This window comes from Aythya marila (genome assembly GCF_965140915.1).
Source record: "Aythya marila genome assembly, chromosome: 7".
Classification (NCBI taxonomy): domain Eukaryota; kingdom Metazoa; phylum Chordata; class Aves; order Anseriformes; family Anatidae; genus Aythya; species Aythya marila.
In genome coordinates, this window is record NC_139048.1 from 14,074,369 (window position 1) to 14,102,337 (window position 27,969).

The 27,969-nt window shown below is 64.9% G+C and overlaps 1 protein-coding gene across 2 annotated transcripts; it reads right to left on the bottom strand.

Moving 5' to 3' along the window:
• KCNIP2 (potassium voltage-gated channel interacting protein 2) lies at positions 1-27,814 on the bottom strand. 2 transcript variants are annotated; one of them, XM_082764158.1, is made up of 9 exons: positions 27,617-27,814; positions 2,854-2,976; positions 1,837-1,991; positions 1,571-1,640; positions 1,421-1,491; positions 1,065-1,172; positions 729-833; positions 466-528; positions 1-201 (listed from the first exon to the last, which is right to left on the bottom strand). In XM_082764158.1, exons 1-9 carry the CDS (start codon positions 27,687-27,689, stop codon positions 154-156), a joined length of 816 nt encoding a protein of 271 aa, XP_082620284.1. In that variant the 5' UTR covers positions 27,690-27,814; the 3' UTR covers positions 1-153. The 2 variants fall into 2 exon arrangements, with proteins under 2 accessions (XP_082620284.1, XP_082620283.1); XM_082764157.1 differs by lacking the exon at positions 2,854-2,976 and having other exon boundaries at positions 1,837-1,961.
• Positions 27,815-27,969: the final 155 nt, after the last annotated feature.

Sequence of the window (27,969 nt, forward strand, 5' to 3'; positions counted from 1 at the left end):
CCCCGAGGAAAGCGGGGATGGCCCAGGGGGAGGGAACGTCCCGGTGCCAACCACGTCTCTGGGTGGCAGCGGGGAGGCTCGAAGGAGAAGTCGAGAGAGAAGCAGGTTCTGGGCCCGGTGGCAGGAGAGCTCGGCTGGAGGCAGGTCCGGGAGCTAGATCACGTTGTCGAAGAGCTGCATGGACCGCATGATGTTCTCGTCCTGTGGGGAGGAAGGGGGGGATTGGGGCACAGAGCGGCTCCCGGGGCAGCTCTCCCCAAACCTGGTGTTACCCCATGGCTCCCGTGGGGCAGCTCTGACCCACGGGATGGGAGCTCCAGGGCTTATAAGCAGTAGTCAAGCTCTGCTGGGATGCCTGGTCCTCATCCTGGCTACTGTTCCCAGAGCAGAGCTGGGGGCACAGAGGGGTCCCCCAGGGGACAGTGAGGTGGCCCAGCCCCAGAGCAGAGCCAGCGGTGGCTTTACCTTCTGGCAGGACTCCAGGAACTCCTCGATCGTCACCACCCCGTCTTTATTCCGGTCCATTTTCTGCAGCCAAGCACAGCACAGAGGACATGGCAGGGACAGCTCCACAACCACCCCGAGCCCCCTCAAGCCCCAGGCAGGACCAGGGCGACATATTCTTGTCCTGGCTCCAGCCCTGCTGCTTGCTCGACCCCTTTTCATCCCCAGCACAGGGCGTTCTCTGGGTGCCAGCTTTGGGGCAGGCACCACAAAGCCCCGCTCACCTGGAAGAAGTTCTCCACGTGCTCCCGTGGTGCCTCCTCCCGCATGGCCGGGTAGGTGTACTTGCCCATCATGTCGTAGATGGACTTCATGATGTCCAGCATTTCCTACAGGGAAGGGAGCAGGGCTGCAGGGTGGACACGGGGCTGTGCCTCCGCCCGGTCCCCAGCCCTTTGGGGTCCTGTTCACGTCCCCAAAAGACCTGCGGGGTGCTCGAGTGCATTCCTGCACGTGGGCACCTGCCACCCCAGTGACACACCGGTGCTGTGGGGTCGGGGGAGCCGACCCCATACACAGACCTGGTGGCAAAGCCGAGCTCGGTGGATATCGGCACCCACCTCTTTGGTGATGCAGCCGTCTTTGTTCAGGTCATAGAGGTTGAAGGCCCAGTTCAGGCGGTCATCGATGGTGCCCCGCAGGATGATGGACAGCCCGGACACAAAATCCTGCAAGGACGGGAGGCAGGGGGGTGTCACAGCCACAGGGGGGGGGCTCAGGGGTGCTGTGCATCTTTCACCCCACGCAGAATAATTATTTTTTTATGTTGCTTTTCACCATTTTTCCCACTTCCTTAGGGAATTAACAAGCTCCTCCAGCACCTGTGAAGCTGCGCACCCATTTAGGCAGCCCAGCCCGCGGTACCCAAATGGATGAACCCCCCCCCCAGCCACCCCCCAGCCCCTCCTCGGCTCACCTCGAAGCTGACGGAGCCGTCGTGGTCGGTGTCGAAGGCGTTGAAGAGGAAGGTGGCGTACGTGCTGGAGTCTGGGGGAGGCAGACAGTGAGGAGGGGTGCCGGTACCACGGCCCCGGGGGGGGGCACGGGGATGGGGAGCTGCGCTTACCTCCCTGCGGGAAGAACTGCGAGTAGATCTGCTTGAAGTTCTCCTCGTTAACGATGCCGCTCGGGCACTCCTGCCAGGGGAAATCACAGCATCACCCCATCAACACGGGGCTGGTTCAGGGTTCCCTTCCCCTAAAGCCCTGCAGTTTCCCTCCCCCTTACCCCCAAAAGACCTCCTGGATGCTGCTTTCACCTCCGAGGTCCCCAAAACCCTTTGCAAGCCCTGGGCACCAGCCAGGACACAGAGCACCCCCGAGGGCTACTCACGTTCTTGAAGCCTCGGTACAGGACCTGCAGCTCTTTGCGGGTGAACTTGGTCTGCTCCTGGAGCTGCTCCAGCCCCTCAGGGCGGTGGCAGACGGTGGAGAGCTCAAACTCATCCTCGACGCTGTCTGCAAGGAAGCCGGTGGGAGAGAGGGCGACTGAGGCCAGCGCCATGCCGCGGGCAGATGTGCTTTGCACCGCTCAGGGCGCCAGCTTTTTGGGGTGCCCTGCTCGGCCAGGGCCAGATATACACCAGGAGGGGATGCTCGGGGACAGCCCGGGTGAGAAAATGCCCCCAGTGCATCTGCCCCACGGAGCTGAGACCCTGGATGCCCACACGTCCGTGCTGCACTGGGATTTGTATCTGCACAAGGGCTGCCCCCCACCCCAAACACCCCCCACAGCCTTGTTAGGACCCCGTCCTGCCCTCTGTGCCCCCCTCTCCACCCACAGCTTCTCCCCATCCCCACAGCACCCCGTGTCCCACTGCATCCCAGGGGGGCACGGCCCCACTGCGGGCGCCCCCAGCCATGGGGTGGCTGCGACCCTGCCCCCCAAAATACTCACCTCTTTCCTTTGGGGGGGGCTCAGCTCATACCGTGGGGCAGGGGGACCCCCGGTCAGGCTCTCCCGAAATGCCAAATGCCCCCAGAGCAGCTTGGGGGGCTCTGTCCCTGCTCAGCCCCCTCCCTCCCCATCGCACCTCCGTCTCCGTACCATCACCGAGCTTCCAGCCACATCCCCCAGCCCTTCAACTGGTGCCGGGGGGGGGGTCCTGCCACCCCCAAACAGCTCCAAAGCGGGTCCAACCACCGTGCATCCCTTGGGAGCCACTCCAGGGCGCTGGAAGGGGGTAAAAACAGCCCGGGAGCAGGCAAGGAGCGAGGTGGGCGCAGAGCCCATCGGATCGGACCCCTCCGGGGGCAGGATTGTGATCCTGACCCCCCCTTCCCTCCCCCAAAAAAAAAAAGCCACGGGGCAGGGGGGGCGGCAGCCAGCAGCAGGGCTGGGGACACACACACACAAAGGCAAGAAGAAGCAACTTGCTTTCGCTGAGCGAGGGGATGGATTTGGGCCGGCAGCAGGGCAGCAGTTTGAGGAATCGCTGCTTCAGCGCTTTTTTAGTTTGGCCCGGCGGGTTGCCTGGAAGAAAGAAGGAGTCACCGAGCAGAAGAAGAGTTAACGGAGCGGGGCCGCAGGCAGCTCATGCACGCGGGGACGCGGAGCAGGGAGGCAAAGCCCAGCCCAGGCTCTGCTCGGCCTTTCTGCTCCAGCCCAGGACCAACCCAGCCCTGCTGGTCCCATCTCGGAGGGGCCAAGGGCTGAGCACCCGGGACACCCATGGGAGCACACCAGGGTGCAGCAGAGGTGCCCAGAAGCCCAGGGCCAGGCTCTGCCCGTCAGCCCCAAAGCCAAATGCTGCTCCCCGGGGACCTTTCCGCACGGGGCTGTGCAGGATGGAGCCCGAGATGGGATGTGTTGAGCCCCAGCTGGCACCCTCACGGGGTGCTGCACCCTCCCCGGGGTGCAGGGCCGGGTTTGGTCCCGCTGGCCCTGGAGGGCCAAACACAAAGCATGCGCCCAGCCCAGCCGTGCAGCCCCACGTGCACCCCAAGCCCCAGACCCTGGGCGAGGACAGCCAGGAGGGGACGGGGAGCGGGGCTTCTGCCTTTTCCAGGGGTCCCCTCGCTCTGCAATCCCCCCCTCTATCTGTGACCCTCTATCCCCCATCCTGACCCCGCTGTTGGCCCACAGCCACGCACCCGCTCCCCGCTTCACCCAGGGCCCTGCAGAAGCCAGCAGACGGCGCAGGATGAGCAGCGCAGGCAGGGAGGGGAGGAGGAGGAGGAGGAGGAGGGGAGGAAGGCCGTGCTGGGCTCCAGCCCCCGAAGGCAGGCAGGTGATGGGGTGGGAGGTGCGAGGTCCCTATGAAATCACAGCTGGGCGGGTGGCACCAGGGGTTTCAGGGGATGGAGATGGCTTTAAGAGTTGGTGGCGAGGGCCAGCACCTTGGTGCTGGCAGGACCACATAGCCTGGTCCCGTCTCTAAGTGAGGAAAGGGTTTTTTTTTTTTTCATCCTCTAAGCAGGTATCAGTTGTGCACAAAGCCTGATTTTACCCCAGCTGCTTTTTGGGGGGGTTAACTCGCAGAGGGACATCACACCTTCAGCCTGCCAGGGATGCTCCAGGCCCAGGCCTGTCCCCAGCAGAGCCGAGCTGTGGGACCAGCCCTGGGGGCTCGGAGCAGCCCCAGGATGGGACGGGATGGACGGACAGACAGAGGGACACGCAGGAGGGTGGGGGGAAACCACACAGCGAGAGATGCAACAGAGAGTTAAACCGTGGTTGGACTCACAGGGGCAGCAGGTATAGGCACGTGCAGTAGGTCAGGTCGGGTGCAAGTTACACTTTAGTTTGTTATAAAGAAGGAAAAAAAAAAAAAAAGAAAAAAATAATAATGATGTGGGCATTTTCTTAAAGGAGGAAACCGAACAGGGCACGATTCCGGGGGACCCAGGGCAGGGGAGGGAGCGGGTTCAGCACATGCAGCTTAACAAGGAGAGGGGCGACCGGGGCTGGGGCTTTGCTGTCCTGGCTTTGGTGCCCCCGAGGGCTCTGCTGGGGAGGACATGCTGTCCCCTCGCTGTCCCCAGCACCCTGGCTGTGGCGGAGGACAGGGATGTTTTATCTGATGGTGTTTTATCTGCCACGGGAGGCCCGCCGGGTTAAGTGGCTTGTCGCCTCCCATGCATCACTCCACGGCTTCAGAACGTGCTCACACACCCAGCCTGCATCTCGGGGCAGCACCTGGGGGAAAGGTTTCCCCATCCCCACCTCCATGTGCTGCCAAAACGAAGCCTGATGGGCATGGGGATGGGCATGGGGACACAGACCCAGCTCTGTGCTGACCCCCAGCAGCTGATGAGCTCCTGGGGCTGGATCCAGACCGTGCTGTGGGGCTGGTGTCCCCTCTTCCCTGAGCCTGGGCTGCTCCCTGGTGTCCCCAGAGAGGAAGCAGGACCTGGGGCAGCCCCGATGTGGAGCCACATCCCCGGAGCCACGGCCACCAGCATCCTCCTGGTGCCAGCAGATCTCCGACTGGGGAGACGGACTCACCCCTTCCCTAGCACCCTCCAGCTGGAGGAGACCCTACAATAACACACCAGCAGGCCGTGCCAGAACTCCCCTTCCCTCTCCATCTCCCAAAACGACCAACACACGCTCGCAAGGCGGAGACGGAGCTGCCCCAGCCGCCGGGGGTGCAGGATGAGGCCAGCAGCAGCCCTGCAAATGGCCCTCATCACTCAGCCCTGACAGATTGGAGCGGAGCAGGGCCCGAGGTGCTTGCTGTGGCCGCGGGGGCCAGGAGGCAGCAGACGGCCATCCATTAGGAGTGAAATCAGGGCTGGCATCGCCCGGGGAACAGTGCCCAGCCTTGGGGAGGGCACCCAGCGCAGTGGGGCAGAGCTTATGGGACAGCTGAGCTGGGATACAGGTGCCAAAGAACAGCGGAGCCCTACAAAACCCCTGCGCAGGGACACATCCTGCCCCATCCATCCTGCCCCATCGCCCCTATCCCCCTTTGCCCCATCTCCCACCCCAAGATCCGCCAGCACGGAGGGGAGGCGATGCGCAGCCCCTTCCCCTCACAGCATCCTCAGCACCGGCCGGGATGGGGCAGAGGGAGACTCCCGAACCCCAAATCATGGCCGTGCAGTCTGCCAGCATCTGTCTTCATCTGAGACAGGATCAGAGCTCGGAGTGGGAAGGCAGCCAGAGGAGATGAGACAAGCCGGAGCACCGAGCGGCTCTCCGCACTCCCGCCCGCTCCAGGCACAAGCAACAGGTCCTGCATCCCTCACCCTGATATATTTTGGGGTCCTCGTGCTGGCCTCGTCCAGCCCTGCCCTCAGCACCCACTCCTCGGGCAGGATGAAGGGGCTGGGGGCTCTTTGAGCCACGCTCCCCCCCAAAAGGCACCAACCCTACAGCAGTGGGGGAGCTTTCCCCACGTGGTGCTGTGCCCCACATCCCCCCCACCCTGTCCCAGCTCCCACACCTCTCCCAGCCCACCACCCGCAGCACTTTTCCCCCACTATCTGACAAAGCACCCCCAGACCCCAACACTCCTGGTAGCCTCTGTCCCCACACATCACTGCACCCCAATACCATACCCAGCCCCATGCTCCCAGATACCCCCCTCCCTGGCATCCTGCACCCCAAAACCCCACATCCCAATACCCCTATACCCCCACCCCAGCATCCCTGTTACCCCTACACCCCAATGCCCCCCACACCCAAGCACCACAACGCTCCCAAACACCTCACCCCCCAGCCCCCAGACACCCTAGGCTCCCTCCCACACCCTAATGCCCCCCAAAATGCCCCAAAACACAATAAACCTCCCCTGAGCACCTCATAGCTCCCGTGCACATGCTGTCCTGGGACAGGAGGCAAAGAGCAACTCCACCAAAACATCCACATCCCATTGCAACCCTGTCCCCATTGTGCCCCTGTCCCCATTTTCACCCCCGTCCCCATTTTTCGCCCCCGTCCCCATTTTTCGCCCCACCTCCCCCGGTCAGGTCGATGATGCCCAAGGCGTGGAGCAGCTTGAGGCTGGAGCAGAGCAGCAGGATGATGCCCACCGTTTGCAGCCCCTGAGGGTCCCAGGGTGCCCCATTAACCGGCATCCCCCCCGCCGTGCAGCCCCAGCTGGTCTGGCAGCTGCAGACCTGGCGAGCAGGAGAGGGCAGGGCAGGGGAGGGGAGGGGAGAGCCGCCTTGGCCCTCCCTCTTCCCTCCCCGGCACCATCCGGGGTCCCTCAGGGCACCCAGGGGAAGGGAGAGCCCATGCATGGACCCAAGGGATTTGGGACCAGCTCTGAGCCCAGATCCTACAGGCACTGTCAGTCATCTCTGCACCGCCGGCCCTAAAAGCTGTGCTGTGGGGCCACAGAGCTGGTGCCAGTGCATGGATTATGGATTGCGTGCCAGGCTGTCCCTGCCTGCCACCCCAAAAGCAGTGTGTGGTGGCAGAGACCCCAAAGCCGAGCTCTGCATGGGGACCCCCACCCCAAGCTCCCCACTCACCCTACTAGGATGATACCGTGCCCCATCCCACGCCACCAAACCCATCCCAACACCTTCCCATACTCCGAATTTCCCATTTTATCTCCAGCCTGCGATTTTCTCACCTCCTCGTGGCCGAGGGACCTCCCTGCCCCTCCGTCACCTCCACCCCGGTGCAGGACGCAGCCCCGTTTCCAGCCGCGTCCCCTCGCCCCCCTCACATCAGCGACAGGCAGCGAGAGCCCGGCCGGAGGGAATCGGTGTGAAAAGTGATTAACGCGAGGCCGGAGGGGAGAAGAGATTCAACAAGCTAATTACGTCTGGCTGGGCTGAGCGGGACGTGACACCGGCGCACGCCGCAGGCGCCGCGGTCCTCGGGGACGCTCGGTGCTGGAGAAGTGCCCCCAGCCCGGCCCCAGCTGCAGGGGTTACAGGTGAGGGGTTCAGGATGCGGGGCCAGGTCCTGAAATGAGGGCACAGCAGCTGCCATACGTGGCTGCCCCGTTGCATCCCTCTTTGGGAGCAGCTCTGTCCTGATTCAGCCGCCAGTCGCTGCCCAAACCAGCTGAAAACCCCTGGGAAAGGCAAGGCAAAGGGAAATCCCTGGTGCATCCCAATCCAAGGACCCCCAGACTTCAACCTGGGGCACCCGCAGCCACGCCAGGCTGGGATTTGGCACTCCAAGAACTCCCCCAGCTGCATCAAGCTCTCTCAGACCTCTCCAGGACCGTCCAACCTGCCAGGATCGATGGCACCCTGACCCCCGGGGACCCCTGGCACCGTGCCCCAAAGAGCTGGTCCTTCCCCCGGCCAGGGCACTGCGCTCCTGCCAAAGGCATTCCTGGAAAGCAGGAGGAAAACGGGAGGAAAGCAGGGCTGGGCGCAGGGCTGGGCGTTCTCCAGCACCGTGGGGATGCTCAAGACCTCGCAGCCTGGATGCAGACCTGGTGCATGGCCCCATCCTTCTCTTCCTCCCTCCCCAGAGGGATGTTTACCCTTAATTTAGCACCAGGAGGGTGCTCTGGAGGGGCTCAGCATCCTCCCCAGGCCCAATTCAGCAGCACCCAGCCAGCAGCACCCCGGGGAGGGCAGTGGCCAGCACACCCCATGCTGGGGGCTCTCCAAGACGACCCCCTCCTGCCCACCCTGGGGCACTCATCATCCTGCCACGTACAGCCTGCAGCTCCATCTAACAATCACCCGAGGCTCGCTTATGCAGGCTTACCCCCAGCCTTTTATCTGCCTGCCCAGCCCTCCTCCCAGCCAGGCCCGATTGCTCCTCGCTGAATTATTGATATCGCACTTGGGGAGCCAAAAAAAAATCGATGGTGTTTTTCTTCGCCTGCCCCTCCCTAAGCGTTCAGCCGGAGCGGGCTTTTGGCTGGGGCTGGGAGCAGGGCAGCACCCGGGGCTGGGGCCAGGCTGGTGGCACAGGGCTGTGAGGAGGCCTGGTGGTGATTAACCGACTGATAAACCACGCCGGGGCCGGCACCGACCGCCCTGACCTCCCGGAGCGCAGCGCACCCATGGGAGACATCAGCAGCTGCATCCATCAGGCACTGGATGTGACCCCAAGGGGGACGTGCAGCTGGGAACAGGTTGCTCAGGGCCTCATCCCGCTGATTTTGGGAGCCCACCAAGGATGGAGACCCCCCCAGCCTCATCCCACTGCCCTCTGTGGTCCCCCATGCACAGCCTGGGCATGGATGAGACCCCAGGAATGGGGCAGGGGGGGCCCAGCCACAAGCCCAGCACCCCCAGGCAGGGGAGGCAGAGCCACAGGCGGTGTCGATGGCCCCGAGCAGATGGCAGGGCCCCATATCCATTAGCGGCCCCGAGCCATTAGTGTAGGGTTTCAGGCTCTTTGCGGTCCCTGGGCTGTCGCTGCCAGCCCTGCACGCTGGTAAACAACAGCCAGGCAGGGGGCTCAGCATTTCCCCACCCCAAAAAAAAACCCTTGGGACGATCCCCAGAGAGCAAAGCGTCCTACCTGCCACCTCCCGAGCCCAGGGAGGGGACCCAGCTCCTGCCACAAGGCGCAGCATCCAAAGCACAGCACCACAACCCAGCTCGGTGCCAAAAATCCCAGTCCTGCCCCAATTTTCTGCCTCTGGAGCAGGGCGTTCCTCGCTCCTGCCTTCACCTGCTTGGTGATGGAGCAATGGGTGCCAACGCGGGGCACCTGGGTCCCCCTCCTGTCCTTACAGCGGGGCAAATCCCCGTGCTCCCCGCTGTCCGCGCGCCGCACGGTGACACACTGAGGGTCTCAGGGGTGTGCCACCACCCATCCCGTCCCCTCTGGAGGATGCAGGACCCCTCCCCTGGCTCGGACAGGCAGAGTCACTTGGGGGGGACGTGGAGAGTCCCCAGGGGACATGGGTGCACAGCCAGCAGGGTTGGGACCGGGGGGCTCCTCTTTACCTCCCCCGTCCCCAAAGCAGCAGAGGGACACCCCTCTGATGTCCCCCCGTGTCCCCAGAGGGGCCAGCACCCCCCGCCCCGGTTACCTTCCAAGGACACGGGCTCGAAGAGGCCAAATTGCTCCAACACCTTGACGAAGAGGACCAAGACCACCAGCACCGCGATCATCTCCAGGCCTTCCAGGTTCATGGTGGGGGCGTCTCATGGCCCCATGCCCCCTCTGTTCCCCCTCACCCCGACGCGGTGGCCGCCAGACCACGCATCCCTTGGGGACAGCTGTCCCCGGGGGGGGTTGGTGGCTGTCACCCCTCTTTTTTGGGGACGTCTGGGGCTGGCACGGGCGGCTCCGGGAGCTGGGAGCCAAACGGGGCCGTGCCTGTGCGGGTGAGCGGAGAGAGGCCAAGCCGGGGGGAGGTGTGGGGTGGCGGGCCGGGGGGGCAGGAGGCATGCCCTCCCATCCCAATGACACCACCGCCATCGATTTGCTTAATGCAGTTGCTACGGAAACGGGCCGCAGATATTAAAAGGCATTCGGTTCCCGGGGGGGGGACACACACACACACACGGTGGGGACAGGACGCTGGGCACCGGGTAAACATCCAGGATGGGGATGACTCAGGCTTGTCCTCTGCGCCTCTCCCCATCCCATCCCGTGCCCCGTGGGGACCGGCACCCCAAAAACACAAGGGGAGGCAGGGGCTGCCCCCGCGTCCTCCCGAGCCCCGGGGCAGGATGGAGCCGGGGCACGGGGAGCCCGAGGGACCCGGCCAAGGTCACGCAGCAGCGGGCGGAGGAGCCGGGCGTCCGAGTGCCTCCAGCAGGCAGCCAGCGGGGCTAAATTTAGCTGCCATGCATTTTTTACAGCGTCCCAGCCCTTGCTCCAAGGGTGGCCCGGTCCCACGTGCGGGGACGAAGCAAGAGCAGCCCCGGTACTGGTGGGGAAAGCGGGGAGCGGGGCTGTCCCCCAGGAGCTCGTCGTGCCATGGGGATGGATTGGGGTGGGGTGGCCGTGCCCAGGCTATAGGGCAGCCCCCTGCCCTGTTATAGGGTCCTTCCACCTCCTGAAGGTGGGACCACGGGGAAAACATCACCAGGGGAACCGAGCGGCTCCGTGCCACCGGGCTCGGTGTCTCCTCCAGCTCTGGGGGCCTCTGCCGCCAGCAGCAGATGCCAGCAACGCATCACAAGTGGCTCGGGGAGAGCACCGAGAGCCCTCCCTGGGGAAGCATCCCTCAGGCTGGAGGATTGCGGGGCTGGCAGCTCCTGTTCTTGGAAAGCGGTGAGTTTCCAGGCACCGAGGCTGCTCCCAGCTTCACCTCCGCCCAGGGTGACTCCTTCGGGGACAGGCTGGCCCTGGCCTGTTGCACTCTTGAAGGAAGTTTCCCCTTTTTTTTTTTTTAAAGCCACTCCTCTGGCCGAGCCCTGCCTGCATCCATCCGATCCTTTCCCCCAGCCTCCAGCTGCTCCCACGACTGGCAGCTGTCCCATGTGCTACGAGACTATTTAAGCAACCTATTTTTGGCCAGAAACAGCCCAAACACCCCCAGAGGAGCCCCCCCAGCCAGGACTTGTCCCTGCAAAGAGGGTCAGCTCCCCCGCAAGGGAATTTTCCCCCAGCTGGAGCTGCTCTGAGGACGGAGGGGACGCATGGGACAAACCCATGGAGCCGGACCCACCGCCACCTGCAAGGGATGCTCGAACGGGCAGCCAAAACCCGCTCACCCTGGCAGAAGTGGGACAGGGCTGTGCCCCCCAGCCCCCCCAGGAGCATCACTCCCAGCGTTTGGCCACGCCATGGGAAGAGCCCGGAGGCCCTGGCAGATCCGTGGTGGCAGAGGTCACACGGGTGGATGGATAAACGCGTGCCCCGGGCAGGAGAAGCCCTGCACAGCCCTGGCCCAGGGCCACCTCTCATGTCACACCCCGCTGCTTGCCTTGGGGTGTCACCACACCACGCACCCAGCGTGTACATCCCACTGCAGTGGGGTTCACCAGCAAATCTGGGACCCCTGCAGCAGCCCACAGCCCAACACAGCGGGTGAGGAGCCGAGATGTAGGTCATGCCCAGAGGGACCAGGAGCCCTAAAACACAAGGTGGGGCCCCCAGCATCACCGATTTGCTCCGAGGTTAAATGGGAACCACTGGGGTGGAGGCACCCGGACGTCCCCACGGCTGGCACCGGCTGCTCTCCCGCAGCAGGACCAGGACAGGAGGGCATCAAGTGACCGAGGAGGACAACGAGGTGCCCCAGAGACAGGTCCCCGATCTCTTTTTCCCACACCAAGTGCCCAAGTCACCCCGCCAGCTGGCTTGCGGAGCGGGGACGGGATGGCCCCCGTGCCCCCAAGCCCGTACCTTCGATGCCGCTGATGATTTTGAAGCAGCGGGTGGTGAACCAGTAGGAGATGAGCAGCAGGATGGCGATCAGGGAGGCATAGAGCAGGCTGTCGTTGTGCAGGGATGTCCTCTCCATGGCTCCATCCCCAGCACCCGCTCAGCACCCCCAGCCCAGCCCCAGCACGCTATCTGGGGCAGCCCTACCCCGGCAGCAGCCCCCCGGCCACGGCGGGCAGGGAGGCGGGCGCGCAGGCAGGTAATTGGGGGCGGCGTGTGAGAGCCAGGCTCCCAAACCAATTACCTTAATTGTGCTCAGGCAGCACATGGCAAACGGTTAAAAATAACCCCGCCGGCCCCGGGGGGGAGCCCAGCACCATCAGAGCAGAGAGGCAGGGGGCTGAGGGGGGGCTGAGCACGGGTAGGGCTCGCCACACGTGCGGCCGTCGCCGTGGCACGAAAGCTGCTCCGAGTTGGGCAGCTCCCGGTGACCCCAGCGGGAGGAGCACAGGCTGAGGAAGGGCTCAGCTCCTCGATGTCACCCCACAAGAGGAGCTGGGAGTCCTGGAAACTGGGATTCCCCCAGGGGATGATGCTGCAGCCCAGGATGTGCGTGCCCGTCCTTGCTGCAGGCACCGCGCCTCGAAGGAAGGCATCTCCGCATCGGCCTCGCCCGCCTGGAGAGCTGGGTCTGGCAGAGCGGCGTGACAATCTCACCTCCTGACCCCCCGAGTTTGGGATCAGCCTCATCTTTTTTCGTCTTGGAGCCAGACCCACCTGCCTGGCTCCTGCCCTGCAACGCCGGGGGACATCTCACGAGCTCCAAACCCCACAGGACAACCCGCAGTCCCCAAACCATTTCTCGAACGTTTCTCTCAAACAGGAGACCCCTCCAGTCCCCAAACCCTTTCTCAGCCCCATCAGCCACCCCGTGGGACATGTGGCTGGGGAAGATGCCGCCCAGGACATGCAGCCCAGGCTCTGACCACAGGACGGGTGCCCCTAGCCCAGTGCCACAGGGTGCTGGGGCGCAGTGGGGTTTGGCTGTCCCCTGGGACGTGCCATGGGACCAGCCAGGTCACGGTCCCCAGCACAGCTCGGTGACATCTGTCCAGGCCCCTCAGGTGCTGCTGAACCCCCTGGGGGGCAGCCTGGTGGATAGGAGCCTCTCTCTTTTATTTTATTTTTTTTTTTTTGCTTCTCGGGGCCATCATCCATTAGGGAGAGTTAAATTTAGGTTACAGCTGATCCCTTATTACCTCGCTGCTAATCAGAGCGCGAGCAGATTATTAATAAGCACATTAAAATATTGGCGAAATGCTATTTCGGGGAGGTGAAGTCACAGTTTTAATCTGGTTAATTGATTGAGTCATTTCTCTTTTTCCCCCCATTGACGACCTGCCCTTGCCTAGCTCCCTAGGGTGCCTGGCTGGGGGGCATCCCACCCCCCCCGGGTCCCTGTGGCTGGGCACCTGGTGCCATCCACGGTGAGCTCCGTGGCATCTCCTTAGCATGTGCAGGGAGGGCAGAGGGGCTCATCCCCAAAAAAAGGAGCAGGTGGGGGCACAGAGGGGGACTGGAGCAGTGGCTGGAGAGGAGGAGATGTGCAAATCCCACATCCCAGCCCCAAACTCTGAGCCTTGGTGGGGCACAGACCTGCCCATCTTGGGGTTTCCAGCTTTTCCCCAGCACAGAGGACCCCAAGAAGAGGGTGAGCGGTGGCAGCTGGTGCCCCGCTGCCAGCCCTGCCCTCTGTGCCTGTCCCAGCCCGGCACAGCCATGGGGACATCACGGGGACAAGCTCAGCGTTGCACATGGGGACACCCGCTAAGGATTGGCCCCATAGAGCCCATCTGGGCTGGGTAGGGAAGCCCAGGGTGGCAGGACGAGGACCTGGAGGACATCCCTGCGTGTTGGGGGACAGGAGCACCCCGAGGTGCCCCGTCACCTGCAGCTCTCAGCCGACTCATCCCCTGCTCGGGACGAGCGGGATGGTGCCCGATGGAGATGGGGACGGTCCCAATGCTGCTATGGGACATAAGGACAGCGGGTGGCACAGCACCTGGGCACGGCTCAGATGGGAGATGGCACCCCCGTGTCCCCACAGCCCTGCCACCAGCCCCCAGCACAGCCCCACAGGTGCCCCCACCCTCCCATGCCCCAGGGGCTGGGAGAGAGGCGGATGAGGAGGGGACGGAGCCCGGCAGGATTCCTGTGGGCAGCCTGGCTCCTGGGGAAGGTGACACGAGTGCCAGCCCTGTTCCAAGCAGTGACGTGGCCACGTTGGCCCAGCAAGGCCTTCCCCGTGCTCCCAGCTCCTGGGCATCCCGGGCACGAGGGCGGCTCCTGCTCCGCACGCACCCCAAAAGCCGCGCAGGGCTTGGCCCCAAAGCGGGGGCTGCTGTTGTCCCCAGGGTCCCAGCACACACAGGCACATCACGACCTCCCCGAGCTGTGCCCACAGCAGTTAGGAGGTGGCTCCTGGCCCTGACCAGACATGGGGTGGGACGGGGGGTTTGGCAGCAGAGGGGGCTCAGGGAGGGCTGCGGGTCCTGCCACGGCTGTGCCATCCCACTGAGGGGCACACGGCTCTGTCCCCAGGGCCAGGTGGCATCCCAGGGCGGAGGGGCAGGACCAGGGCACCAGGGCTGTGTCCCTGCCCCAGCTCTGCGCACACCCAGGGCTCCTCCTGCAGCCCGGAGGGGCATCAGGGAGGGGCACGCCGGCTGCGACGGACGTGTCCCCTCCCCAGCTAAAATATTCCTGGCACCCCAAGTCCTCGGGGGACCTCTGGGGGCTCTCATCACCCCTTCAAGCATCATTCGCCTTGCTCCCCATCGAGCACGCTGCGACCCCCCTGCCTTGGGGCTGAATCTCTCAGCACCCAAACGCCCCCCTCCCCAAATAACCCCGCAGACACAACCCCACGGAGCCCCCCTCCCGCAGCACGGAGCCCCCAGCCCCCAGGGCGGCACCTACCTTGGGAGAGGGTCCCGGTGACGAACTGGTAGAAGGAGCGGATCACCCGGCCCAGCTGCCTCTTGCAGCGCTGCTGGCACTGGCTCATGGCTCCAGCTCGCAGCGCTGGGGAGGGACCCGGCCTCAACCCCCCAAAACCCGGCCACCAAACAGCCCCTGGCTCCTCCGAGCGCCCGGCGATGCCCGGGGCAGGACGGAGCCTTCCCAGCCCGCAGCGAGCCCGTGGGCATCAGCGGCGGGTGCAGCAGCCCTGCGGGGAGGGCAGCGGCAGCGCGGCAGCCTCCAGGCCCTGCTCCCGGGTGGCAGGCAGGCAGCCGGGAAGTTTTGTGCCGGGATGGTCCTGTGAGGCCGGGCTGCCAGCCAAAAAGCCACCAGGGATGGCTCTCCCCAGGCGGAGGTGCACCGAAGCTCAGCCTCAGCTGCAGGGCAGGCAGCGGGGTGCCAGGGTGAGACCCCCGGAGCCGTGCCAGCCCGCTGCCCCCTCTGCAAAAAGGGTTGCGGGGAGAGGTGGGGAGCAGCAGCCGGGGGATGCTCGGGGCTGGGGAGCCTCGGGGAGAGGCAGGCGGGCACCTCCCGGCTGGCAGAGCCCCGGCTTGCCCCCGGCTCGTGGTCCGCCCCTTGGCACCAGCTCACCCCGAGAGCCGAGGCAGGTTGGTATGGCAACCCGCAGGCTCCACAGGTCCCGCTGGCCAATGAGGCACTGCTGCATCCCGGGGCCGCCTCTCTCCAAAGGATGCTCCTTCCGGAGGGGAGCTGAAACGGAGAGCGTCCTGCATCCCTGGGCATCACCCATCCAGCGCTGAGAGCGTCCTGCATCCTTGGGTGTCAGCCCTCTGCTCCTGGCACCAGGTGCCGAGAGCATCCTGCATCCCCAGGCATCATCTGTCCGGCACAGCGAGCATCCTACATCCCCAAGGATCATCCATCCAGCACGGCGAGCATCCCACATCCCCAAGCATCCCTCACGGCGAGCATCCTGCATCTCCGGGTACCTCCAGCGGGCTCCACACAGCGAAGGAGAGGAGGTGCAAGGATGGGAAAAAGAGGATTCAGGCTCCCACGCTGCCCGGACTCAGAGCTGCTCGCTGCAAAGCTGGGGCTGGCAGCGAGCTGCTGGTTTGCACGGTGTGTCAGAGCCAGGAGAGAGTCTGGCGCGTGGCAGCAGTGGGATTTCCCAGCTCCCAGAGCCAGCCCGAGATGCTCCGTGCCTCCTGGCAAGCACGTCCCTTCCCCGAGCCCCATTTCCCCAGCTGCAGTTCCCCGCTCCGCATCGCTTCCACACCCCGTGCCAGCAGGACGGCAGCTCCGCGTCCATCCCGGCTCTATTATCTCATGAGCTTCATCTCTTATTAATGGGGGAGGAAGCGAAGAAAAAGGGACTTGATGGAAATTATAGCTTCTGCTCCCTTGGAGACGGAAAGGGTGCGCAGGCACGAGCCGGCCAGGCACAGCCGGGGTGCCCAGTCCCTGCCAGGAGCCCTAAGGGGCAGGGCAGGAGCCCCCCCAGGGCTGGTATGGGGTAACCTCACCCCCTGCTCCCCAAAAGAAGGGGCATCCTACCCCCATCAGCCAAAAGCTCGGAAATTTGGGCTGCCAGCAGTGCCCGGTCCCCTCCTGACACCCCACAGGGACAGCTCAGGGTGCCCGGACCCTCGTCCTCGCCTGTAGTGCCCAGCACCCAAAAAAAACTGTGGGACACTGGAGAGGTGGCAAACAGCCACAGGAGGGTGCCAGAGCCCACAGGACACGACAGCAGCAAAGTTGGCAGATAAATCCCAAATCCATCACCCCGCTCCTTGGGAGCAGGTCCGCGGGAGGTGGGCGATGCCAGCACCATCCTGCGCGCCCTGATGTCCGTGTGGGACAGGCGCCCCAAAACTGCATGCACAGAGCACCCCACGGTGGCCCTGGGGACACGGCTGGGGAGAAGAGCCCGGCACCGATGTCACCCCCGAGCCCTGGCTGCCCCACCAGCACCCTTGGGTGCTAAACCAGTCTGGAACTGGAGAGGGGTTCCCAAAGAGCATCACCCCTCCGGTTCAGCCCTCAGCTCTCCAGGGGGACCTCGTGCAATGACAGCAGGCAGAAGCTTGTAGGGACCCCCTGGGCTGAGCCTGGGGACTGTCCCCTCCTCACCCCACATGCAGCAGGGGGGTTGCAAGGAAGGAGCCCCACAGCAGCTCCCTCCTGGTTCCCATCCACCAGCTCCCTCCGAGCGCACGGTCCCCGGGCTGGCAGCGGGGACACCGCCTGCCACCCGCCCAGGAGAGCAGCAAAGCCACGGGGCCACCCTGTGCCACCTGTGGGGTGACAGAGCCCATCGGGGTGACAGAGCCCATGGGGGTGACAAAGCCCGTGGGGTGACACAGGCCGTGCGGTGGCACCGTGCTGCTGCTGCCGCCTGACGCTAAGAGGAGCCCCCGCACAGCGCAGAACCAGGCCACGGGGAGGTGAGCTGGGGACAGGGCTCGTTCAGCTGCCTGGTGGCACACGGGGGACAGCGGGGGACGTGTGCGGATGTGTCAGCCACGTGTGCGTGGATATATGGCCACGGCGCTGCTGGCAGTCCCCTGCAGGGACGGTGACAGCTCTGCCGGGGAGGGGACACGCACCACGGTCCCCCCCCCAAGCTTCCCCAGGCCGTGGCCGTGGGGCTGGGGGCTGCCAGGAGAGCGCTGGGGGCAGGGAGCAGCCGGGGGAATTTGTGCTGCTTCCCTGCCATGAAATATTCATCGGCACAGCCACAAAAAGAGGGGGGGAATCAAAGGTAAAGAGCAGCGGGGGGGAGCAGACACGGTGCTGGCAGGCGGCGCGGCACAGACAAGCCCATGGGGTGGCTGGGGCAAGGTATGTAGGGCTGGCACTTCTATGGGGTCCCTTGTGCCCAGGCAATGCCCATCCCACTGTGACGGTGCCGTGGGCATGGGAACACCCCTGGGAAATGCTCTCAGGTGGCAGAACTGGGGCAAAAGGGATGAGGAGGGGCACGACTCCAGCCCCCGGTCCCCAACAGCACCACGTCGGGGTGTCCCTCCAGCCCTGGCCACGCTGCCTCCTCCCAGCTCTGGGGACCTGCAGCCTCCGGGAGGCAGGGAAGCACCGAAAACATGATGCCACGATGCCGGAGGAAATAAATAAGGCGGCTAATGAGGTAATTTGCATAGCTATTAGCAGGCAGGATTTGCAGCGCATCTGACTTGGGATGCGCCGTCACAGCCCGGGGGTTCAGCAGGTGCTCGCGGAGGACATCGTGCACCACAAGCTGCAGGGGCCCTTTGGTGGGCCTGTCCCCTGATCCGGGGATGCAACGGGGGCAGGAGGGAGCTGAGCAGGGCACGGAGCGGGGCGGACATCCCGCTGTCCCCAGGGGTGCAGGGGCAGCTCACGTGCTGCGTCCCGAGCTGCTGCGCCAGGGTAAATGCCCCGTAACGCATCCCCGTGTGATGGAGAGGGGTGGCGTGCAGGGCCACCCTCCCGTGGGCTGCCACAGCACGTCTGGCTTTGATCAGCGACCTGCCGTGACAGCTCGGCTCGTTCCCAGCTGCTGGAGCTTGTTAAAAAATGCATGTGGTGTGATCCGGCTGCTCGGGGAGGCGCTGCCAGGGAAGGAGCCCAGCCCCGAGGCTGCTGGCCCCAAATGCCATCCTGCCCGTGGCTGGCATGCAGCGGGAGATGGGGCAGCAGCCTGGCACTGGTGGCACAAGGCTGGGGCTGGGGACGTGTCCAGAAAGACCCAAAGACGAGTGGTTGGACAGACAGACAGCAGCTCCACCAGCAGCTCGAGTCAAAGCCCCCACAAGCAGCACGCCGGGGCATCCATCACCGGGGCATCACCGGCCCACGGGAGCTGAGCTGCTCCCGTCCCAGCCCCCAGGTTACACCAAGGTTCCTCCCAGGCTGTATTTTTAAGCCAGTTCTGCTAAATATTTCAAGGATTTACACAGAAAAGCTCTCTGTGCTCCGCAGCACACGGGCGGGCTGCGGCACCCCCGCCTGCGGGCTGTGAATAATTCATTGCACCCGGGGAGGAGGGGACGGGGCGGGCTGGCTCCATCATCCCCAGCCATGGGTGCACCCCGAGACCACCCCAAGACCCTCAAATAGCACAGCTGCAGCATCTCCTAATCCCAAAAGAGCAGCAGTGGGGCTCATTTTGCCCCTTGGATGCCCACCCACCCCACGGGGGTCAGTAGGGTTTCCACCCCCAGCACAGCACCCCACACTTTTCCATGCCCCCAGAGCCTTCCCTGCCCTCTCCAAACCTCACCTGAGCAGACTGGGGAAAAAAAATAAATCTCAGCTTGGCCACAGGGATGGGAGCAGCGCCTCGTTACAGCCCCCACCCTGTCCCCAAACCTGCCAGAGCCAAATCAGCAAGCCCCGTGCGATTACGCACAGGTTGTGCTCCGATAAACGGGAGACGGCACCGGGCTCGTTTCCGTGCAATCAGCACCAGCTCGGGGGGGTGACGGGAGGTGGGGACGGCGGGGACAGAGGTGCCGGGGATGTCACCTTGCCTCCCAGGCACGTGGGTCCCGGGGGTGTCCGTAGGCTGGCAGCGTGGCCCCCTCGGTGCAGCACCGGGAGCGCCGGCACGCAGCGGCTGCACAGCTGGGAGAGCGAGATAAGGTGCCCCAGGGATCCCAGGGAGGGAAAACAGTCTTCAAAAGGCAGGGATCTCCCCCAAACGGACTTGGCTTGAAGGCACGGGGAGTGTTTGCTGCTATGAATAACCCCGGTGCTGCAGTAAGGGGCCTGCTCCCTGTTCCCTGTTCCCGGAGATGCAGCAGGGAGGGATGCTGGAGATGGGGCCGAGACCCCAACCCACAGCTCTCCCCCCTTGATGTCCCCACACCAGCAGCCCCCCAGCTGGCCTGACACCCCTGATGGGTGACATCCTGCCTGGGGGGGATCCAGGGGGGGCTTTTTTCAGCCTCAACCCCAAACACTTGGGATTGATGCCCCCCGTGCCAACCCTCACCCCCTGTGCGCTCCTGCCCCAAGGGCAGGCTCAGCCCCCCCGGCCACAGGGCACCTCCAGGGCACGCGCTCAGCCTGCTGCAAGCCCCGGGGGGGCCCTCAGCATATGCCGTGTTAAAGTGACGTTTTGGGGACAGGAAAGCTATTTTGGGTTGTTTCAGAAGCAGCGCTACGGTCTCTGTTTGCCTGCCTCCGCCGCAGGGAGGGATGCTCTCCCGGGGGGTGCCGTGGTGCTCAGCTCCCTCCAGCCCTGGTGAGAAAAACACGGGCCTGGTTTCCAGCCTCGGCACAAGGGGCAGGAGCTCCCAGCCCCGCAGCCAGGTGAGGGATGGATCAGCACCAGGGGGGAGCAGACGCACGGCCGGACACCCCCTAAAATAAAGGGGGGCTCCCCTTGGGTCCCCCAGACAGCAGACCCGCAATGACAGAGCAAACCCCTCTGCTCCAGCACCCTCCTTGTCCCCACTTTTCTGGGACACCCCAAAAATAAGCAGAGAGGGCTGAGCAGCCACCCCATCCCCAGGAGCCCCCAGGCGCCCCTGAGAGGAGCGAGCGTGCCTGGGGAGAGCGCAGCCTCCCGGTGCCAGACCTGCCGAGAGGCTCAGAAATAAATCTGTTAATAACCAAATATCCATCCCGCGCCTGAGCTCACGGGAGGACTTTCAAGTCTAATTAGCAGCAGATTTGTACCATCGCTGCCTGGGCTCGAGGGACGATTTGCCGAGGCTCCCACGGAGCGAGAGGCTCGGCTGGATTTAGCCAGCAGCCTCCGGCTGCCAGCACTGCCTCCAAATCCCCCCCGCACCCCGAGCTGGGGGCACGCAGGGCCCAGGTAAGCCGAGATGAGAGATGCCCCCCAGGCTTTGATCTGTGCAAAGCCTCAAAGTCAGGGCTGCAAATCCGGGATGAGGGCTTGGCAGCGCTCAGCTCCTGCAGCAGGAGGAGGAGGAGAGGCACCGGCACCCCAAAGCTGCAGGTCGCCCCCTGCTCTCCTCGCCCCGCTCATCTGTGAACCCCCCAGCCCACAGCACCCTGCCACAAAGCATCCCCAAAATCTCACCATCCCCGGATTTCGCATTTCCAAGCCCAATGTCTCGTTAGCAGCAGCTAATTGTGGTCGGAGGTGGCTCCCAGGATTTCGGAGAGGTTTGCCAGCTCCCCAGCCTGTGCGCCCTTTCCCACCCCACAGCACGCGCCCGCCTGCACCTTGATCACCCCATGAGTCCTCCGGCATCCCACCAAGGTCTGTGATCAGCTGCCCCGCTGAAACACCCCCGCTGACCCCAAACAACAAATACCAGCACTTCTTATCTAGCACAGACACGGGGGTACCCTCGTTCGGCTGCGCCCCCCCCCCCCGTGCCCCTCTGCCAGCCCCGTGCCACCTCCCCAGCACCACGGGGTTGTTCGTGCCGGCACACGAGGGGTTAACGGCCCCTCACTTCCCCAGGGTTATTTAATTAAGCAGTGATAAAAGCCAAGATGTATTACGGGAGAGTGACAGCGGGCTGTAATTACAGCAGGGCGGGCGGAGGAAACAAACAGCGGGGAGGGAGCCGCGCGGCGTCTCGGGGCTGGGGGGTCCCCGGGTCCCCGTGCCCCTTGGGCATCCCGACCATTTCCATTTGGGGTTTCCAATGGGTTTCTTTTAAATCCTGGGCACCGTCACCTCCCTCTAGGCCCCAAACCCCCCCAGGGGACTGCAGGGACACGGCCACCTCCCTCCTGCCCGTCCCACACCGCTGGCCCCCGCGCAGCCCCCAGCCACCTCCCTAAATCCTCGCTAAACCCTGCTGCCCTCAGCCCAGCCCTCTCAGGCTCCCCATCTCCCATCGCAGCACCCTCAGATGAATGCCTGGCTGAGTGTGGGATAGAAGGAAATTAACCCTGGGAGGGGCAGGGGGGCACCCTCTATGAGGCTTTTTAGGGACTGAGTTGTTCCCTGCCCTTCTCCCCGCTCCCTGTGCTGGAAGGGACCGGGTCTGACCCTATGAGGGAGAGCACCTCCAGCCAGGGCAGCAGCACGCACACCAAAACCAAAGGGGGGGACACTCCATGTCCCCACGGAACCCCTTGCAGGAGCCACACGAGGAAGAACAAGCACTGAGCAATGGGGCAGGACTCGGCCCTTTGGGAAAAACCTCCCGGGGAGCTGCCAGCATCGCTGCCGGCCCCGTGCGCCCACGGGGCTGCGACCCCAGCGGGGCCGGGATGGTCCCAGGGGACGGTGGCACCTCGCTGTCCGCTCCCATCCCGACCCTGGGGGGCACAGGGGGGAGCCGGGCGGGCATCACCCCCGGAGCAGCGCTGGCGCCCAGCCTCCGAGTTACGCAACGAATTATTCCGCTCGCATTAATGACTTTGCGGCAGAGGGGGAGCTGACATGAGTGATTCCTGGAGCCTGGCAGTGACTCACTTCGCACCGCCGAGGGGAGACGCGCCGGGGAAATGTGCTCGGGTCAGCACCGGTGCTGCGGGGCTGGGCTCCGCCGCTGCGGTGGGGTCCCCAGGGGTCTGAGGGCTGGTGGCAGCGCCCGGCAGAGGTTTGGGAGATCCCCGAGGGACATTGGGGTCAGCCACAGGGTGTCACGGCACACCTCGCTGCGAGGCGTGAGCCCCAGGTGTGACCCCAAATCCCAGCCCCAGCGTTCGCCCCTCTGGGGTCCCCGCAGGTGTGCGCAGAGCTGGGGGGGGCTCTGTGCCCACCCGTGTGCCCCCTGAGCACACCAGGACGGGCGGCTGCCCACCGTGGTTTGTAGGATTTCCTCCCAGAGCAACTCGAGAGCCACCGAGGGCCAGCCAGCCCGGCCACACACCTCCTGGGGACACCAGGGGACACGCAGAGGGGGTCAGCTCACCGCCACCGTGTCCCCAGGGGGAATCCTGTGGTGATGGAGGGCTGGGTGGATTATTGCTCCGGGGGCTTTCCGTAAGCGAAGCAATTTTTCAAAACGCAATCTAGGAAGAAGCAATTATCCAGGGGGGCCAGGAGCAGCGGCTCATCCGCCTAATCTCGTTAGGGAGCGGGCTGGTTCTCATCTCACCCCGCTGCAGCGACTGGGTGAGAGCAGGTGAGGGTGTCCCTGGCTCCTATGGGGTCTGGGGGGCACCCATGGGTGCGTGGTTTGGGGATGGGAAGGGGCAGGTAAAGGGAACAGGAGCAGGAGGCCCCATTCTGCACCAGGGAGGTTCAGTGACGGGTCCTGCCAGCCTCACATCATCTTGCAATGGGGCCGAGGGGATGTGGCATGGGGTATCCTGACCAAAACCACCCTGCTGTGTCTCCTCTGCTCCCCCGAGCACCCTCTGCTTGCAGGCAGCCACAGCAGCCCCAGTGTCCCCAAATGGGGGAGCGGGAGCAGCGTGGATGGGGACACCGAGCTGCAGCAGCGGTGCCAGCGCTGTGCCAGAGCCGGGGATTCCTGACCCGGCAGGTCCAGAAACTGGGCAGCTCCTGCCAAAACGGGGCTGGGGGTGGATGAAAGAACAGACAGAGATGAGCCCAGGAGGTGCATGCACAGCCCCGCACACCTAGGGCACCCCAGCCCACTGGCACTGCCCACACCAGAGGAGAAATGTTTGGAGAGACCAAAATCCAGAGACGCTGAAGGTGCCGACCCCCTGGCCCACAGCAGCTCATGGAGAACGAGGCCGCCCTCCTGCCCCGACTCCCACCCTGCTGGGCTCTCTCCAAATGAGCCGATTTCAATAAAAACACACCCTGGGGGCTCAGCAACCCCTTAGCAGGGGATTTTGATCCCCCCAGCCCAAGCTGGAGCCCCTCACCGTGGCGTCGGGGCTGCCCGCTCAGCCCCCCCGGGCAGGGCAGGGAGATTCATTTCGCCGGAGGCTCATTCATCTGCGGCACGATTAAAGCCCGGGGCCGGGATCCGTGCCGGCGGCGGGAGAGCGATTTGCCAGCAGATGGATTTATCATCTCCCAAGCACAGCAATTTGGCTTAAACGAAACCAAACCACTTCTCCTAATGAAAACACCGCTAATGAGCGGAGCCAGCGAGGGAAGGGGGGGTGAGGGGTGGCTCCGCTAACGGGGTCTCCGCTGTCCTGCGGGCTGGTGCCACCGCCTGGTGCCCAAATCACGAGGCAAAGGCTCTGTTTGGACCTGGCACAGCCCGTGGTGGCCCCTCATCGTGTCCCACACCACGAGACGTGATGCTCAAGGAGCAGTTTGGGCCCCTCCATTGCCAAAATCCAGCCTGGCCATGGCAGCATCGCCCCCGGTGCCCACCTCTGCCCCGGCTGCTGGGGGTCACCGCCCCACCTCCCCGCCGTCAGAGCCCCCCAGGAGCTCAGCATCCATTTAGGAAGGGCCACCGAGCCCCACGAGAGGCAATCCCTCGGCGTGGAGGAGCTGTGAACAAGCCAGGACAGCAAAGAGGACCGAGGCAGGGGGGGACAGGCGCCGGAGGGAGGGAGGCAGCAGACAGACGAGGCGGTCAGGCAACGCTCCCATGGCCCTGGGAAGGTGCAGCATCTGCGGGGACGTTTGGCACAGGGGGACCCCACGGGAGCCCCCACCCCGGTGGGAGCCCATTCCTCGCTGTTCCCCACCCCAACCAAGGATTTCCCGGGGACATCGGGGACCCGGATTTGGGGACAGCCCGGCTTCCAGCCCAGCCTCACCGCCGGGCAGCGGAGCAGCAGGAGAAAGCGGAGGGGTGGGCGCAGGGGGTGGCAGCAGCAGCAGGGGGAGGAGGTGGGCTGGGGGGCAGCAGGGGATGGGCAGCAGGCTCGGATCCCACGGGGAAGGACTTGGGTGCTTGTGCGAGGAGCAGGGCACAACCATCGTGTGGACAGGGGGCTGCAGGCAGCCGGCACGTGTGGGTAGGGCAGAGCGGGATGGCTGCGCACCCAGGGTGCTCGTGTGCTGGCAAGCGGGCGAGAAAAGGAGTTTTGAGGTGCTCTCAGGGGCTCTCCCCATCCCGTCCCCATCCCGGGAGCTCGGCACGCACACAGGCACGGCACACGAGCTGCCAACCACGCTCACATCCTGCCCTCGCTCCCACCCGGGCTGTCCCAGCACCCCCTCCACGCCTCTAAGCGGGACAGCAGAGCTGACACCATCCCCCTCACGGGTGTGAGTTTTAGGCTGGGAGATGCCTTAAAAGACCCTCGGCCATTCCCTGTGCCGGGACGCGCACTTCTCATCTCACGGGGGCTCCGAGAAGTGCCAGAGCTGTGGAGTGCCCACCCCTCCGTGGCACCCCAGGAGGATCCCAAAGCTCTGCGGCTGGTCTCTATAGCAATTGCTCACCCGCTGCTAGCGCTGCGGCTGCCTTCGGGGTGGAGCAAAGCTGTTGCTCGGCGCCCCGAAACGCTACGGGAGGGGAAAAAAAAAAAGCAAGGAGGAAAAGCAAACCCTCCTGCCCGCCCCTGTGGGGCCAGCTGCCCTGCAGGTGAATCCCTCGCCCTTCCACCGAGCCGCAAGGTGCCTGGTGTGGACCCCACGCCGGCGCTCGCAGGACACGGCGGGGAAAGGCTCGCCCCACGGGGTGACGTGGAACCCGTGGACACCCATCCCTGCTCCTCCTGGAGCATCAGCCAGGAGGAAAAGCCCCCTCCAGGACCCTCTATTCCTCAGGGAATTTACCTCCGGTCCTCAGGGCAGGGCGGCCCTCGGGTCCCATCTCTCCTGCACCGAGCGCCATGGCCGGAGCAGTCCCAAGACACGGGCTCGGGGCTCTGCCCGCGCGCTAATCGCCGCTGTCATTAGAGGGCTGGAGGAATAATGTAATTTATGGATGGCTTTTATTTCTCGCTGGCGTCATCTAACTCGCCCCGAAATGGACCGCTTTAATTTCCTACCGGCGGAGCCCTTCAGCTTTTCTCTCCTCAACGCCCCGGCGGGCGCACGGCCCCCGCTCAGCCCCCTCTCCCCACAGCTTGCACGCCCGCCCTGGCCTCTCCCACCCACGGCCACGTGCAGCCCCCGTGCTGCCACCGGCACCGGGCACGGCGATGCTGTGGGTGCAGCCGGGTTGCCAGCAGCTCTTGAGATCTAAAACAAAAATCCCCGTGAGCCGCTGGGGGTTTCTGCAGCTGCGGGGGCCCTTCTTGCCTTTAGCCTCTCTCCTGTTTGTGTGTCTAGCCCTTCTGTATTTGTGTGTAAATGGGGACCTTGTCGCCCTCGCCCCTGTTTTGGGGGGGGTTGGGGACCAGCTGCCGGCCCCGTCTGCAGCAGCAGCAGGCGCTGGAGCTGCCGTGGGGACATCTCGTGTCAGGTCTGACATCAAAATCATCTCTCGGTTCACAGCTCGCACTGCAGATGTCCCCGGACCCTGCTGGAGCTGGGGGCTGCAGGAAAACCCCAGAGCGCTCATTCTGGTCCCCAAACGGGGCTGAGACACCAAACACCAGGGGGACACCGAGCCCACGCTGGGGCTGCCACCTCCACCCTGGGGCTTTGCTACAGCCCCAGGGGCTCCTCCCTGCATCCCTGGGGGGAACCACAGAGTCCAGGCCAGGGTAGCAGGCGGGGGCTCGAGCTATTAAACCCTGCCCAAAGCTCAGGCTGCGTCCCCTCTCCTGCCTGCATCACTTCTACGCTCTTTCTAGGAGAAAAACAACTTTTCTCTCCAGGCAGGGACAGCCTCGGCACGTCCAGCCAGCACCAAAAAGCCACCGCAGGGGGACCGGACAGCGATGGCACGTGGGTGGTGTGTGCCTTCCCCATGCCTCGCTGTGAAATGGGACAGCTGCTTCCAGCCCTGCTCCCCGGCAGCCCCGCAGCAGCGGGCACGGCTCTCCCCTGCCCAGGTCCCTGCTGCATGCCTCGCTCGGAGGCAAACCCGGGCGGAAAAAGGTCTCGGAGAGACTGGAATTTATTTTTAACCCTGGGTTTGATTTAAGCCCATATGGGCATTTTAAAGTTACCGGAGAAACCGAAAGTTGTGTGTGGGTTCCAAGTTCCTACACAGCTCAAAAATATCCTTCCCTGCAGCACGCTCGTGCAGGCAGCGAGCGGCAGCTCCCATGCGCGGAGCTGCTGGGAAAAGCGGCGTGGGGGGTCCTGCCCTGCTGCCACTGCCTCCTTGAAGCTCCAAAGCAAAGCCTGAAACCCGCAGCAGACCACGGCCAGGAAAGCACCCCGGGGATGGGGATCTCCCTGTGTGCACACCCGCTGCCTGCGGCACGAGGGCACCCGACTGCGCCGGCCACGGAGAGGCTGGGCTTCGCCGTGGGCCCCGAAAGCAAAGGGGGAAGCTGCTGCCCCATTTCCCAGCTGCTGGCACCCTACGAGGGGATGGGGCTCGGCCGGATCCGTGGAGAGCACGTGGGGAAGGAGGGGAGCCACGAATCCAGCCCGGCTACCGGACAGCAGGGCACGAGGTGCGAGGCAGGGAGGTTGCGGTGCCGCGTGGGAAGCGGGGCAATTCCCTGCTGGGGGCAGAGGGTGAGGGGGGGGGATGCTGTAGGGTTGTGGATGGGTCATATCTGGCCTCTCCCTGCCCCACAGCCACCCCAGCTCGGGTGCTCTGCCCCAGCGGGAGGCTGTGATCGTCCCCGGGGATCACCGGGTGCCTGGTGGAGGAGAGAGCGGGCTGCGGAGCTGCTGGGGGATTTTCTGGGTTGGGGACACCTCTGTCCCTATGGGACCCTGCTGCTGGGGTGCTGCTGTGGGGTCTGGGGCATTTTGGAGAGGGCCCAGCACCAAACCCTGCTGTCCTGGGCGGCGATGCGGGCTTGGGGGCAGCCGAAAGGGCTCCAAGCACCCCTACACGCCATGGGGACAAACCCTTTCCCTCCGCAGGGCCACGACCCTCCCTTGGGGCACCCAGCACGGGGGCTGCCCCCCTGCTCCAGCACGGGGGTCACCACCACCCTCCACCCCCGGGGCGAGGCGTGCGGCGAAGCGGGGCGGGCAGGGGCCGGGGCTGGAAGCGCGCTGGGAACGGGGGCTGGGGGCAAGGGGGGAAACCCGGGGTGGTCGTGGTCCCCGAGCGGCTGCTGCACCTTCCCCGGGGGCTGCACTCACCCGTCAGCTGGTCGTAGGAGCCGTCCAGGTCCCGGGAGTCGGACAGGCTCTCCTTCCTGCTTTTGCTCCGCATCTTCTTGGCCGGGGTCGGGGGGATCCGCGACGGGGCGCACGGGCTCCGCCGCCGGGCAGGGGGTGGGGGACACCCCCCCGGAGCCGCCGCCGCCGCCGCCTCCGCCGCCTCCCCCCGCCCCGCCGCTCCCGGCGGCTGCGGGAAGGGGCCAGCGGAGCCGGGAGCTCGGCACGGCTCGGCACGGCTCGGCACGGCTCGCAGGAGCGCGCCGCCGCCGCCGCCACCGGGGCTGGGCACGGCCGCCCCCTCCCTCCCGTCCTTCCCCGCCTCCTCCCGGGAG

Coding starts and splice junctions, on each gene's coding strand:
- KCNIP2 (XM_082764158.1), bottom strand. CDS start 27,689: ATGCGGAGCAAAAGCAGGAAGGAGAGCCTGTCCGACTCCCGGGACCTG. Junction 1,492..1,570: donor GCAGTTCTTCCCGCAGGGAG/GTAAGCGCAGCT, acceptor TGCCTCCCCCAG/ACTCCAGCACGTACGCCACC. Junction 1,173..1,420: donor ACGGCTCCGTCAGCTTCGAG/GTGAGCCGAGGA, acceptor CCGTCCTTGCAG/GATTTTGTGTCCGGGCTGTC.